Source organism: Tinamus guttatus, unplaced genomic scaffold (assembly GCF_059628265.1).
Source record: "Tinamus guttatus ecotype Peru unplaced genomic scaffold, ASM5962826v1 Tinamus_guttatus_pri_ptg000591l, whole genome shotgun sequence".
NCBI lineage: Eukaryota > Metazoa > Chordata > Aves > Tinamiformes > Tinamidae > Tinamus > Tinamus guttatus.
In genome coordinates, this window is record NW_028289125.1 from 1563070 (window position 1) to 1575327 (window position 12258).

The 12258-nt window shown below is 42.2% G+C and overlaps 1 protein-coding gene across 5 annotated transcripts in view; it reads right to left on the reverse strand.

The window, feature by feature from the left end:
* ZNF608 (zinc finger protein 608) overlaps positions 1–12258 on the reverse strand; it is an 82719-nt gene that overhangs the window by 36456 nt on the left and 34005 nt on the right. For all 5 annotated transcript variants that reach the window (XM_088534703.1, XM_088534702.1, XM_088534706.1 and 2 more), the window contains one exon: positions 7938–8193. In XM_088534703.1, coding sequence (XP_088390829.1) covers positions 7938–8193 — 256 coding nt within the window. The remainder of the gene's footprint in view (positions 1–7937; positions 8194–12258) is intronic.

The window sequence follows — 12258 nt, forward strand, 5'->3', positions numbered from 1 at the left end:
TTTTGGAATTCACTAACCTTGATTGGGGCTTCCATTGCAACACTAGCTTTAATAAAACTAGACCTAGTTTTTCAGTCTAAATCAATAAGGCTATTTCCCTTGAGCTCTTCCTTCTTTATATTCTTTGTTTTCACCCTCGACCTCTACCGTTACACTCTCCCTTTTAGAGCAAAAACATAACCTGCATCTTTTAGTCATCCCAAAGGTCAAAGAACCCATCAGTGTGTGATTTTTTTAAACTGAGGTTTTCTTTGTGCTTCTGGGATTATCCATTGTCACCCATCCTTACAGATCAGTAGCTAGTTACTATCACATTGGTTATAATTGCAATGAATTATGAACATAGGCTTGTAGGTCCCAACATCAAAAGCAGATTTTGCTGCCCAGAAACCGCCCCCTCCAACTTCTTATTAAGCTGCTATTAATCTATCAATGAAAACCTGCATCCCAGCAATACAGAGCCCCTCGTTCACTACACTGCACAACATAAGCCATACTTAGGAGAGTAAGAAGCTAGCAGACTGAAACCTGTCCTAACTAGTTAAACTGTACACAAAATTGTCATGGAGTGACTGTGAGAACATCTTTAAAGAAGTGGTTTAATCCTTGAGTCACGCCACTTAGAGATAGCATTTCAACTGTGTTTTCATTCCTTCCTCCCAGGGTATTTATTCAGTAAGAAACCACTTGCACGCATACACACTTTCTTCATTAAGAGGTATCCCTCCTCCCCCTCGCTATCTACAAACCCGAACACCACATGTTGCAAGTATTTTGCACTGGAATGGTCTCACTTCTAAGCAATCTGCGGCTATTGTGATTTTGCTTTTGAGCAGCAAACGCTCAAAACCATTGCTTTTCTGAAAGTAGCTCCTTCAGCGTCATAACCTCACTGCTTGAGCAAGCTCAGTTGCATGTTCAAATAGCTCCAAGCCAATATTTCCAATCTCAATTATCTGCCTTCCTTTTCTGTGCACCCTCCCTGCCCCCATATGCTTGTTTGCAAAAGGGGTAATTTTCTGTGTATGTACAAGCAGCGCAGGGAGCCTTCCTTCCCCAGGAGCCTGGCAAGATGCAGCTTTTTATATGAGCATTGTCTGGAGTGTGTTAAGGGTTTTTTTCCGCTCTCTGCCTTGGGTTATACCAAGCTAGTTGCTCTCTGCCTTCTCACAGAGCCACAGGAAGTGGCATTTGCTAGTTCCTTTCAGACAAGCTCGCCATCCTCACACTCCCATATCCTTTGGATGTTCTTGGGCGGTTTATGTCCCTCAGCTGTGGCTAGGCCCTACTTAGCTGTGGTATCTGTAAGGGTCAGGCAACGTGGCCGGTGCTGATGATAGACAAATTGTGCCGTCCTCCACACAGTACAGATGCATGGCCACACAACAAGCGAAGTCATGGGACCAGAGCTATGGCATGTGTATGTTCAGGGAAGAAAACTGACATTTCAGTATCAAAAACAATGTTTAGCATAATGGCAGTATCTTTACACCCATTTATTTCCTAGCTACTTTTATTTCAAGAATCTGAACGGTCTGTAAAAAATATACTGACCTGAAGTGACAGTTTTGGGAAGGAATGGGAGAGGAGATGAACCAACTCTACTTCTCTGCTGCATATAAAAAGCCTGGAAAGTATCCATGGTTCTGTTTTACTTTTCTTCACTTTTTTCAGTTTGTTCCTGTTACAGATCTTCACTACTCTGTGATATCTCGACAAATGACCTGAAAATTTAAATTAGTGCTAAAAGCAATGGCTAATTGAACATTTCTAGAAAAAGGAGTGTTTTGTTAAAGAATCAAAATTACATTGGGAGAGGTCAAAATATCCCCCTCTGACATATAAGTCTGCCAGGAGGGAACACCGGGGATCTATTTTGCATTTCTCCTTCACTAAAAAGGTTTGTACGGACATGATTTATCTACTGTTTGCTGTGAGCTAAGAGCCTGCAAAGGTTTGGTTACCGTAGCTCAGTTGATTCATGGCCACTCATTAAAGCCACATCAACTCAACCATGTACCTGGGTCATAAGAGTCAGTCCCAATGGCTTAAAACCACTTTAAGGGGATTCTGTTGATATGCAGGGGGCTGGCCTTTAAAATTGCTGTTTGTTTCGGTTATTTTAGATGAAAATGGTATCAGACAGACAACAAGTAGCAGTGCAACTTGGAAACCAAACGCTGCATATACAGCAGTTCCTTGTCTGGGTCACAAACACTTCCCCTTGTGGTTCTCCAAGCACAAATGTTTTGCTGCAGTTGGGCCATGGCCACAAACCACATGAGGATGAAGCTCCTGCCAGACGGGCTCAGCCCAAGCTGCCCACCTAGCCCCACTAGCCCAGTGGCCAGTGCTGGACATTTTGGAGAAATGCACAGTTAGTGCTGCAGGAACCAGTTACAGTTACACCCCCTAAAAAAGCACCTATCACTGATCACATAAGGTCAGGCATATCAGGGAAGTGACAGGTACCTACCATCAAATCCCTCTCTCAGTCCTGTATCAGTAATCTCCTCAGCTTTCTGCAAATACTCTGTTTACATGCAGAAGTACAATCTCCCAAACTCCTTTCATAAAGCAGGCAAAGCTGCTGTTAGAACACAGCACAGGTTTCCACACAAGCCTTCTCCACATCGTGAGACAGGGCCCGTTTCTGCACATACTAGGAGTCAGACTAAAAATCACTGAGGAAGTCAAATGAGACAGTTCTAATGTCTAGAAAGAACTGGGCACTCAGGCTTCCCCAAGTTCCTGAGCTTTCTGGGTCTGCCATCTCAAACAGTGGAAAGAGGAACTGTAAAACTTAACATTGAAAATAGAAAACATGCTTACACTGAGACTTTTTTTGAGCAGACTGCATTTTGATACTGGCGGATGTTCACATGGGTCAGCAGATGACTCACATGAGCAGCAGGGAGATGGATTGTGAGTATTCTCTTAGAGCAACTGGCCAAAAAGGCCACCTCCTCTGTGAACCACTTTACTGCAGATGTAAGGAAGCCTCATTTCTGAACTTCTTCGGTGCTTCTCTCCTGCTGAAATCCCTACTGCCTCTACAGCTCTGTGCTGCTGGGGAAAAAACCTGAACACCCCATGCAGCAAGTCAATGCTCTGCGTCACTCACATAGGAGAAAAGCCAATTGTGCCAAGCTTGAAAGTTTACCTCTTTTTTTTCAACTGTATCACTTGGTCTAATAAAGCATGTGACCTTCCTCTGTAAACACTGCCTGAACTTAAGATGACAGTGTTGACTTAATCATGTTTGTCTGAATTTCTACAGTTCATTCTAAGGTTCTTTGATAAAGGAGATTAGGAAAACAAAAGCAATTTTCTCTAATTTCTGCATGTCTTTACTTAGACGTTTGACAGTTCTTTCAACATTACAAGTTTCATTGTTTCATGCTGCCTTTGTATTTGAGAAAGTAAAAAAATGTGGTTGTTAAACCACAAGAAATGCAAAGGGGAACTAGAGACAGCCAGACTACTTCTGACTCAAAGCTTTAATTCTGTGCACACATACACACCCTTACTTATACATACATGTAAGAACACATAGAGACTGTGGTCTTTTACAATACGTTTTGCAAAACCAACACCACATAGTAAGAAGCGGAGAGGAGCCATGCCCAGCTCAGTGCAGTAGGTATGTTTTCAAAATAACGTGTGCATACAAAATGCAGACATGAGGAAACCCATCCATGGCAGGCATCAGCAGGTCTCCGTGTAAATTATGTCTTCTCCCTCCTACTGGAAATTTCTACAAAATAGTGTCAGAACTGATGACCTGGAAGACCCCAGCACTATCGCATCAGATTTATGACATCCGATATAAAATCACAGCCCCTGCCACCCAGACTCCTAGTTCTCACATTCAACTACCACATGGGAGTTAAAAAGCCAGTGCACTAAGGGTGACTTTTAAAAAGAGCTCTTTAAAAACACAAGAGACGCAGTTCATTTCTGCATTATTTACGGCTTCCCCAGGAGGCAGGCAGCCAGTTCAGTGATGCGAGGAGCTGAGCGCAGCGTTGACAGCCCACGCCGCGCACGAGGTGACGGCTGGCGTCTCCTCCACTGTCTTCGAGCAAACAAGACATGAGCAGAGAGGCGCTTCTCACCCCGCAGGCTGACTCCGCTTACGGGACACGACACTGAGAACGGGACGTGACCCCAGCCACCAAGCGTGAGAAACAAAATGAAACAAAACAAAACAGGATCTAAGCAATTTAGAAAGTTGGTTGGTGGTTTCCCTTTTTTCTGGGACATTTTTTATTTCGTCCAGGCAGTAAGGAACAATTACTGCTGTCTTCACAAATTCTTCCCCAAAAGATAATTGCACCATTTAGCAAGGACCTGATTCTGCATTAACCTTATCTCTCCATATAGAAATATAGACTTTTAGCTGTTGCTTCGCAGGGAAAACCCAGGATATCAAAAGAAGAAACCAAACACAGAGCACACTCCAGGGACTACCAAGCTGCTTGATGTAATGGATTTTTACTGCTGCTGAAGTGTGGTTTATCGTATCAAATATCCGCATCAGCTGCCAGCTTTCGGGTTGACTTGCCGATAAACGATTTCTCCTTCCACTGCTGCAAGGGAGCCCCAACCAGTTTTTGCACTTCCCCTCGTTGGCCATGAACATCCCTTTGAATGCAGACCAAGTCACAGCCATACAAGGATGTTACGCAGAATAAAACAGCTAGTGCATGCACGTGGGAAAACTGAGCGGTGTACCACAGTAAGCAGCACAGCTGGGAAATGCCCATGTGATAACCAGCTTTCTCAGTCAATTATACTAGTAAAACCGCAGCCATGGTTAGTTACAAAGCCCCGTAATAAAATGTGACAGACTTCAGATGCCAGTTTCCCTCTGCACATCTAAAGATTGAAACTGTCCAAGAAAAAAATTGGTCTGATTTATTAAATCCGTTGGTCAAATCAACTGCTTAGATTGGCACAAGATAAATGAAAGGAGCTGTAGTAGTAACGCTGTCTTTGATCAGCCATAATTTTATCTGAAATTCAATGCTTTTTGTCTCCTCCCTCTTCGGACTGATTATCTTAGGAACATGAACAGCAAAACCAAACACCATCCTTCTCATGACATTGAAGACCAGATGCAGCAGAAAATAACAACTTGCTTACCATTTCTGCATGAAAAGCAGCTATTTTAGATCTTGCAAACCCTCACGCCGTGAATTCCCAAGCATACACCTTCTCTTCTGGAGAGCACGGACAAGACTTAGCCACTGCTCTACATAAATGATCTGATTTTGTCTTCCACTGCTGACTGCACGGTTCTCATCACAGCTCTCATCACCATATCCCTTCTGCACCTGCGTTCTCACAGCTAGTTACAGCAGTGCCCAACAGTAGCCTAGCACACATACGTGGAGCTCATTGTTCCCATGTGGTCAGAGTGCGTGGAGATCCTCCAACCACAGTCCAATCACCCCTCGATCCATCTCATGAAAAGAATAAATCCTTCGAGCATCACAAAACACAGACCAAGGTCAGGAACTCTCACATCTTGACTTCTTAGGAAGTGTTTCACCTTAAAAAAGCCATCACATATGTAGACAGATGTCTGTTTGCATGTGTGTTTTATTAGACTTTGGAGAGCAGCGGAGGGGGGTTGGATAGAAATGAAACATATGGGCATCACAAAGGAAACTCGTATTTCAGTTGGACATTATGAACAACAAGATGATTTTAGATCTCACCAATTACAGTGATTTCAGTTAGAGTATTCTGGATTTACACCAATTTAGCAAAGGTCATGTTCTGGCCTAATTAAAGTCAAAATCATAACTGGAAAAAATGAGTATCTGATAATCATCCTTCTGTTAAAGACAAATAAAAGACCCATCTGCACCCTGCTTTCTGAAATTTGGCAGACATGGCCTCATACAAGCTGCTATATAGCTGCTTTCATGAACATATCAGGAAATTTGAGAACAGCTAAATATATACATACATGTGGTGCCCCAAACATCAAAACCAAATTAAAGTGCAAAACTGATCATTAGGAAGTCATTTTTCATAATACAGAGTGAACTGACATCGCTGGAGCAGGGGGAAAACAGAGTAAAATAATGACATTTTCTTCTGTAAAGCAGGGTCTTAAACAGTAAAATTTCTCTGAGAGAAAAATCATACCTATTATCTTCATTCTTTTAAGCAATCTATATACTCTACTATAATTACTGGAGTGGTATTTTAAAATCTCCTTTTGGTTATTGCTGTGGCCACCCCTACCTGCAGCCTCACTACACACAATTTGCAAACCTGTGAAAATGGGTACATTCAAAACCACTTCACTCAAATCCCTCTTCCGCTCAAGCCCCCTGAGTTGTTTCGCAAAATTGTTTTAGACAAACTGGGAAAAGGTTAAGGGAGTTAATTTCCATTAAATAACATGCACTTTTAAACCAGGAGAGTGCTGAGAAAATGTGAAATGGAATGTCACCCTGGCCAGAATGCCCTTCTTTAAATGCTTCGTTTCTGGTGCCAAACCTTTAACAAGGCAGGCTTCTTAAATTCAGTGGGGGTCAGAAGTTTAGTTTATTCAGCAAGAATAACACTATTAACAGCTACTGCTCTTTCATGTCTCCACAGTTAACGCCCACGCATTCCAGTCCTGCTTAATACAGGCCAGTCAAGGAAAATTGGAGCTGCTAAGGGCAGTCATCTCTGCAGGGATATTTTAAAACAGAATTTATACTGTGCTTTAAAAACAATCTAAAAGGATCAATCTACCTTATGAATCTGCGGTAGACAGAGACAGAGAGAAAGATGGATGGAAGAGAGCATATAAAAGCAAGTAAATCTGACTCTCTATATTGATTTTTGAGAGGACAGTGTAAGAGCACTTTGGTGAGGTCTTATATATCACTGGAGAGGACCAAATGCCTCTGTGCGTATGTCTGAAGGATGACAGGATTTATCGTGAAGCAATGCACCACTGTATTCTTTCATTATGTCCTTTCGTAAATAACCTTGTTTTCATGGCTGAGGAATGTAGACCACTGCAAATTAAATATTCCTCGATACAAACAGGGGAAAACAATCGCAGGAGGACTCTCAAGCAGCTAGAACTGGAGAGATAGGCCACTATTAAAACCAAAAGTGCGGGAGCTGAAAGTACACATGCAGTATTTTTAGCATTAACAAGAGAAAGCTGGTATTTTAATAATGAGCTTTTGAAAACCAGAATGGAAAAAAATCTGCATATTGAGCATAATTCTCTTTCTACTGACTTTGTTCTAAACCACAGCCCATTGCCGTGGGACGTTACCCAAACCGCTCCAGCATGCTGGCTTGGCCCAAGGACATTCAAGAAACCAGCCTGGTTTAGCTAGCACTTCTTCACCAGATGGAACACTTTGCTTTGAACACGCTTGTCGTCCTCTTAAAAACATGTTTCAAGCAGCCAAAATGCAAACAAAATAATCACAACATTGAATACAGTTTTAAATAAGACTCTGGGGCCTCTATTCTTCTGTAATGGTGACAGTTTTGATCATAGAAGCTGAGTTCCAAAATTGTTCAGCTTTGTACAGTTTTACCTAAACTCTTCATATATCTACTCCCATCCTTCTATTTCCCTCACATTGTACATTTAACTAAGATCCTGATGTGTAACATACTTGTCCTATTTTGCTAGCCCATCTTAATACACTTTTTTCAATACAGTGATAGAAAACAATTCTTTTTCAAATTGGTGGTTACCTGGCAGGTCATATGGAAAATCAGATTGTTTGAATTCAAAGTTGTTGGGTTTTCTAAGATAAAAAAGCTTCAAAGCTGTGACTGCCGTTCTACACAAAGGCATCCCACTAGAATACCGAGGCCCCAGTTAGCGTCCAGGCAGGTACAGCAAAGTCTCCTCATTAACATAGCTAACAGACAAGCCTAATGAAAAAACAAGTTACCTTCTTCAGTTTCATGCCACACAATTCCTTCCAAGTTCACGCTGGTCCCAGGCTCACAGGGTCCAAGGCATTCGGGTTCTGTTACTACTCCAACCTCGCAAGTATTTACACCCACTGAACGAGTCCGTACCAAAAGCTGCTCGACTGGTGCTGCAATATTGGATGAAGATGGGGAAAAGTAGGAAGGCAGAATCTGAGGTGTGATACTGCTGGAAATCGGAGGTGGAGGTGCAGGCACTGTAAACAGGGGATCAACCTGAAAACAACAGACAAACTTACTATAATGGTGCTGTGAGATTTCAAAAATAAACAAAACAAAAACAAACAAAAGAAAATCCAGTTTGCTTAGACTTTATTTGTGTATGTAAAGATTTGGTGTATAATGGGTGATTTCAGTCTTAAGGTTAAGGGGGAAAACAGAGTAAAATAATATTTTTTTTAAAATCAACCCAAAGGCTGCACGTGAAAAATTAAGCACAAAATAATCTATCATGCTAAACAAGGCAAATTACTACAAGTTTCTACAAGACTATTCCCTCTTGTCATACACTGCTAGCGTGAAATAATAATAAAAATAAATTTAAAAAAGAGATTAAAGATACTTTTTTTCTTTGCACTGACAGAGACTGATTTGTGAATGGAAATTAATTTTGCAAACTGGGAGCTGCATTTTCTATTTAAAGAAAAACATTTAGAAAGACAGTACAAAGACATATAAACGCCATTTTTTTTTCCTGAGCATCACAGAAAAAAATAGCACTTGGAACAATTCTAATATCCATATGCCATCAAACATAATCTCTTGTCATCCAATCATTTAAAATATATCAGGATCACCCACCTAACAGCTTAAAGATAACATTTACATCTTTCTACTTGAAATAACAGATGAGGACTTTTACAAGAATCTATCTGATCCATCTATTTTCTACACATTTCCAAGACGTACGCAGAGGAGCACAACTTGCCAGGCAATCAGCCTGTACACAGGCAGCTCACATCATGACAGGACCTGTACGTAAACTGAAGAAGTTACTGCTCTTGCATAGCTTCCAATACAGCCACAGAGAGATTTACTGCACACAGGTTTGGTGCTGAAGGTGTTCAGTGTTTTATTGTTGCCACATGGGGAATCATCCCTTAACTTGTTACGTACCAGAATGCATGCTTGTTTGGCTCACCAGATCATAGGTTTCACACCAAGAAAACCTGCTTTAATCCAAGAGTATAAGGAAGAATGCCCAACCTGCTTTCAAACAGATGATGAAACACTTTAAGTCTGTGTATCTTTTTAGTCTAGGTCCCTCTAAGCAGGCTCACTGATAAGACAAGCTGTCTCATAGCACATTGAGATCTAGGGGTTCATGCAAGTGCATCTTAACTGGCTCAAAGTTGATTTTGCTTCCTTTTAAAGCAAGCTGGCAAATAGGCAAGAAGAGAAAAGGACTAAAGGGCATATCCTTACATCATGTACTCTTTTTAACACAGATGGAATCACTTAATCACGTGGCCCCTTTTCATGATGACCAAATGAAATGTAAATCTAAAATTGTAAAGAACTTCCTTAAAATAGCCCTTTCTTAAAATGGTCCTTCTAACTGTGGATCCCTTTTCATCCTTTTTCGTTAAGCATTATTCACACAAACTGGACCAACCCTTCTTAACTGGGCAGCCAAGCCTAAGGATGATAAAGATCTATTTAACAGAAGAACTTAATTTGGAACCCTGGTGCTCCCAAGGCTAAGCCACACAGCTTTATAAAGCAAGGAAAGGAACAGCCCACTTTGAAGCGTGCACACTGGCTTTAGAAACCTGGTCAAAACGTCCCAGTACCCAGCACTCTGCCCTAAAACTCTCGTCCTAATGCCCAGGAAAACAAACCAAACACTTGAACGCATCGTACTAAAATGGCAAGTGTTTTACATGACTGTAGGCAAAATTGGCAGATGCTGTCTTCTGATTTCCAAGTATTAGAAACAGGGAGGGGGAATCGAAGCCAAATGCCCAACTCTGACAGCGTCCCCTGCTAGGTTGTTACAAATATTTGCACTTAGCTCTGGTTTATTTTGACTTGCTTGTAAATGTTTGTGTTTTCCACTAAAACCACTCAGAGCAGAGAAGGTCGAAAAAGTGTCTGTATTGTGGTAAAAGGCCTTGTTATGCTATCAAACCAGAACACCAAGCCTTTGGTCACAAAGTAGATGGAGGTTTCCTGGCCCAAAAGGTCACATTTGATGTGCAGGTGTAACTTCCTTCATATAAATAAATATACAGAGCTTAAATATTGCCGCAGTTTCTCCCTGTTTTAAAATTATCTCATCTTGTCTGATAACCAGGCCACTGACACAGTGAAGCAATGACTCTTTGTAGTACTGGAGTGACACTGCTGCTTCCCCAACTCCTCTGAAGGGCACCAATGGAAGCAGTTAGCAGTCAAGAGAGATGCAGGAAGGCGGCTCTCTCCAACGAGTGGAAAAAAAAAAAGGGGGTGGGGGGGAAGGCACATAAGTCTAAACATTTGGTGGTGGCAACCTGTCAAACTGGGGAAAGTTAATGTCAAGAACAGATGCTCTGCAGTTCCTCACTGCTATTTGTGCATGATTATTCCCAGGTGCTGATGCACGCTGAGCAGCAGGCCGGCTATTTATCACATTACAGATTCCAACAGGAGGATGAAGAGTTAAACCTGAGCAAGGTTATTTATGCAGATCCTCTCTTAATGCATGTAACCAAAGGGCTCCCAACCTGACAGAAACATTCAGGTGGTATTTCCTTCATTCACCACTTTCAGGAGCTGATGAGCACAGAAGGCTCAAAGCAGGAGCATGATACATGGCAGCAGCCAGCACAGAAAGTCTGGCTGGCTCAAGCAGCGACAGCTCCTGGCAGCAGACAACATGACTGAGTGCTCCACGGTCCCCATGCAACACAGGCTTCTAAAACCTTGTCTGAAAATTCTCGCTTTATGGCCTTTACGGCCAAGAAATCGAGAAGTGATTTCTTGATAACCAAGAAATTCAGTGGATAGTGCTGAGCTCACAGCAGAAGGGACATGGTTTTGAGTGAACTTCCTAGATCAGGGAGTCCAACATGATACCACAGCCATTGGTATCCTAGCCCCTTCTTGCAAGGGCACAAAACACGTAAGTCCTCACCATTTCTCAGCTACCCCCATGCAAAAACTCTAGGAATGAAGAGTGATATGTATGGTACTAATCTGATGAAAAGATTAGTTTGATCATCTCAATATAACCCCATTTTTTTCCAGATATTTAAATACGTGACTTTTGATCATACTACCAAGTGGATATATCCTGCATGCAAATAGAATCATAGAATCACAGAATGCTTAAGGTTGGAAGGGACCTCTAGAGGTCATCTAGTCCAACCCCCCTGCACACACAGGGTCACCTAGAGCACGTGGCACAGGACTGCGTCCAAGCGGGTTTGGAAGATCTCCAGAGAAGGAGACTCCACAACCTCTCTGGGCAGCCTGTTCCAGTGCTCTGTCACCCTCACTGTTAAGAAATTTTTCCTTAAGTTCCTGTGGAACTTTTGGTGCTTCAGTTTGTGGCCATTTCCTCTAGTTCTGTCAGAGGCCACCACCAAAAAGAGGCCAGCACCATCCTCCTCACTGCCTCCCTTGAGGTACTTATAGACACTGATCAGGTCCCCTCTCAGCCTTCTCTTCTCCAGGCTGAACAGGCCCAGCTCCCTCAGCCTCTCCTCATAGGGCAGATGTTCCAGGCCCCTGATCATCCTTGTGGCCCTGCACTGGACTCTCTCCAGCAGCTCCACATCCCTCTTGTACTGTGGAGCCCAGAACTGGACACAATATTCCAGATGTGGCCTCGCCAGGGCTGAGTAGAGGGGCAGGATCATCTCCCTCGAAGGTGAATGAAGTATTTCATTCATTTCAATTTTGAAAGTTTTCTGAGGACACATGTCCGAAGGGTGCCCTCCGTATGTGAAATGTGCTTGCCGTAAAAAATGCAAACTACATAATATTTAGTTATAGCTCCCAACTCCCTTGACAATGTGATGTGAACCATTAAAGTGTGGAAGCAGGTGTATAACTATAAAAATACATGTAACTCCACCTTACTAATGAAAATATTTCTTTGGCAGTGATCTCTGAAGGACAGGAGATAGAGCCTCTTAAACAGGAAGGAGAAGAAAAAAAAAAAAAAAAAAAAAAAACACCACATTGCCAGTGGAAATGTTGGAAATGTCTGCAAAAGGAATGTGGGAGGAAGATCCCAAACCTATTACAGGATACACTTAAAAATTGACGCTTTGCAAAATTAAGTCCTTCCTTAAG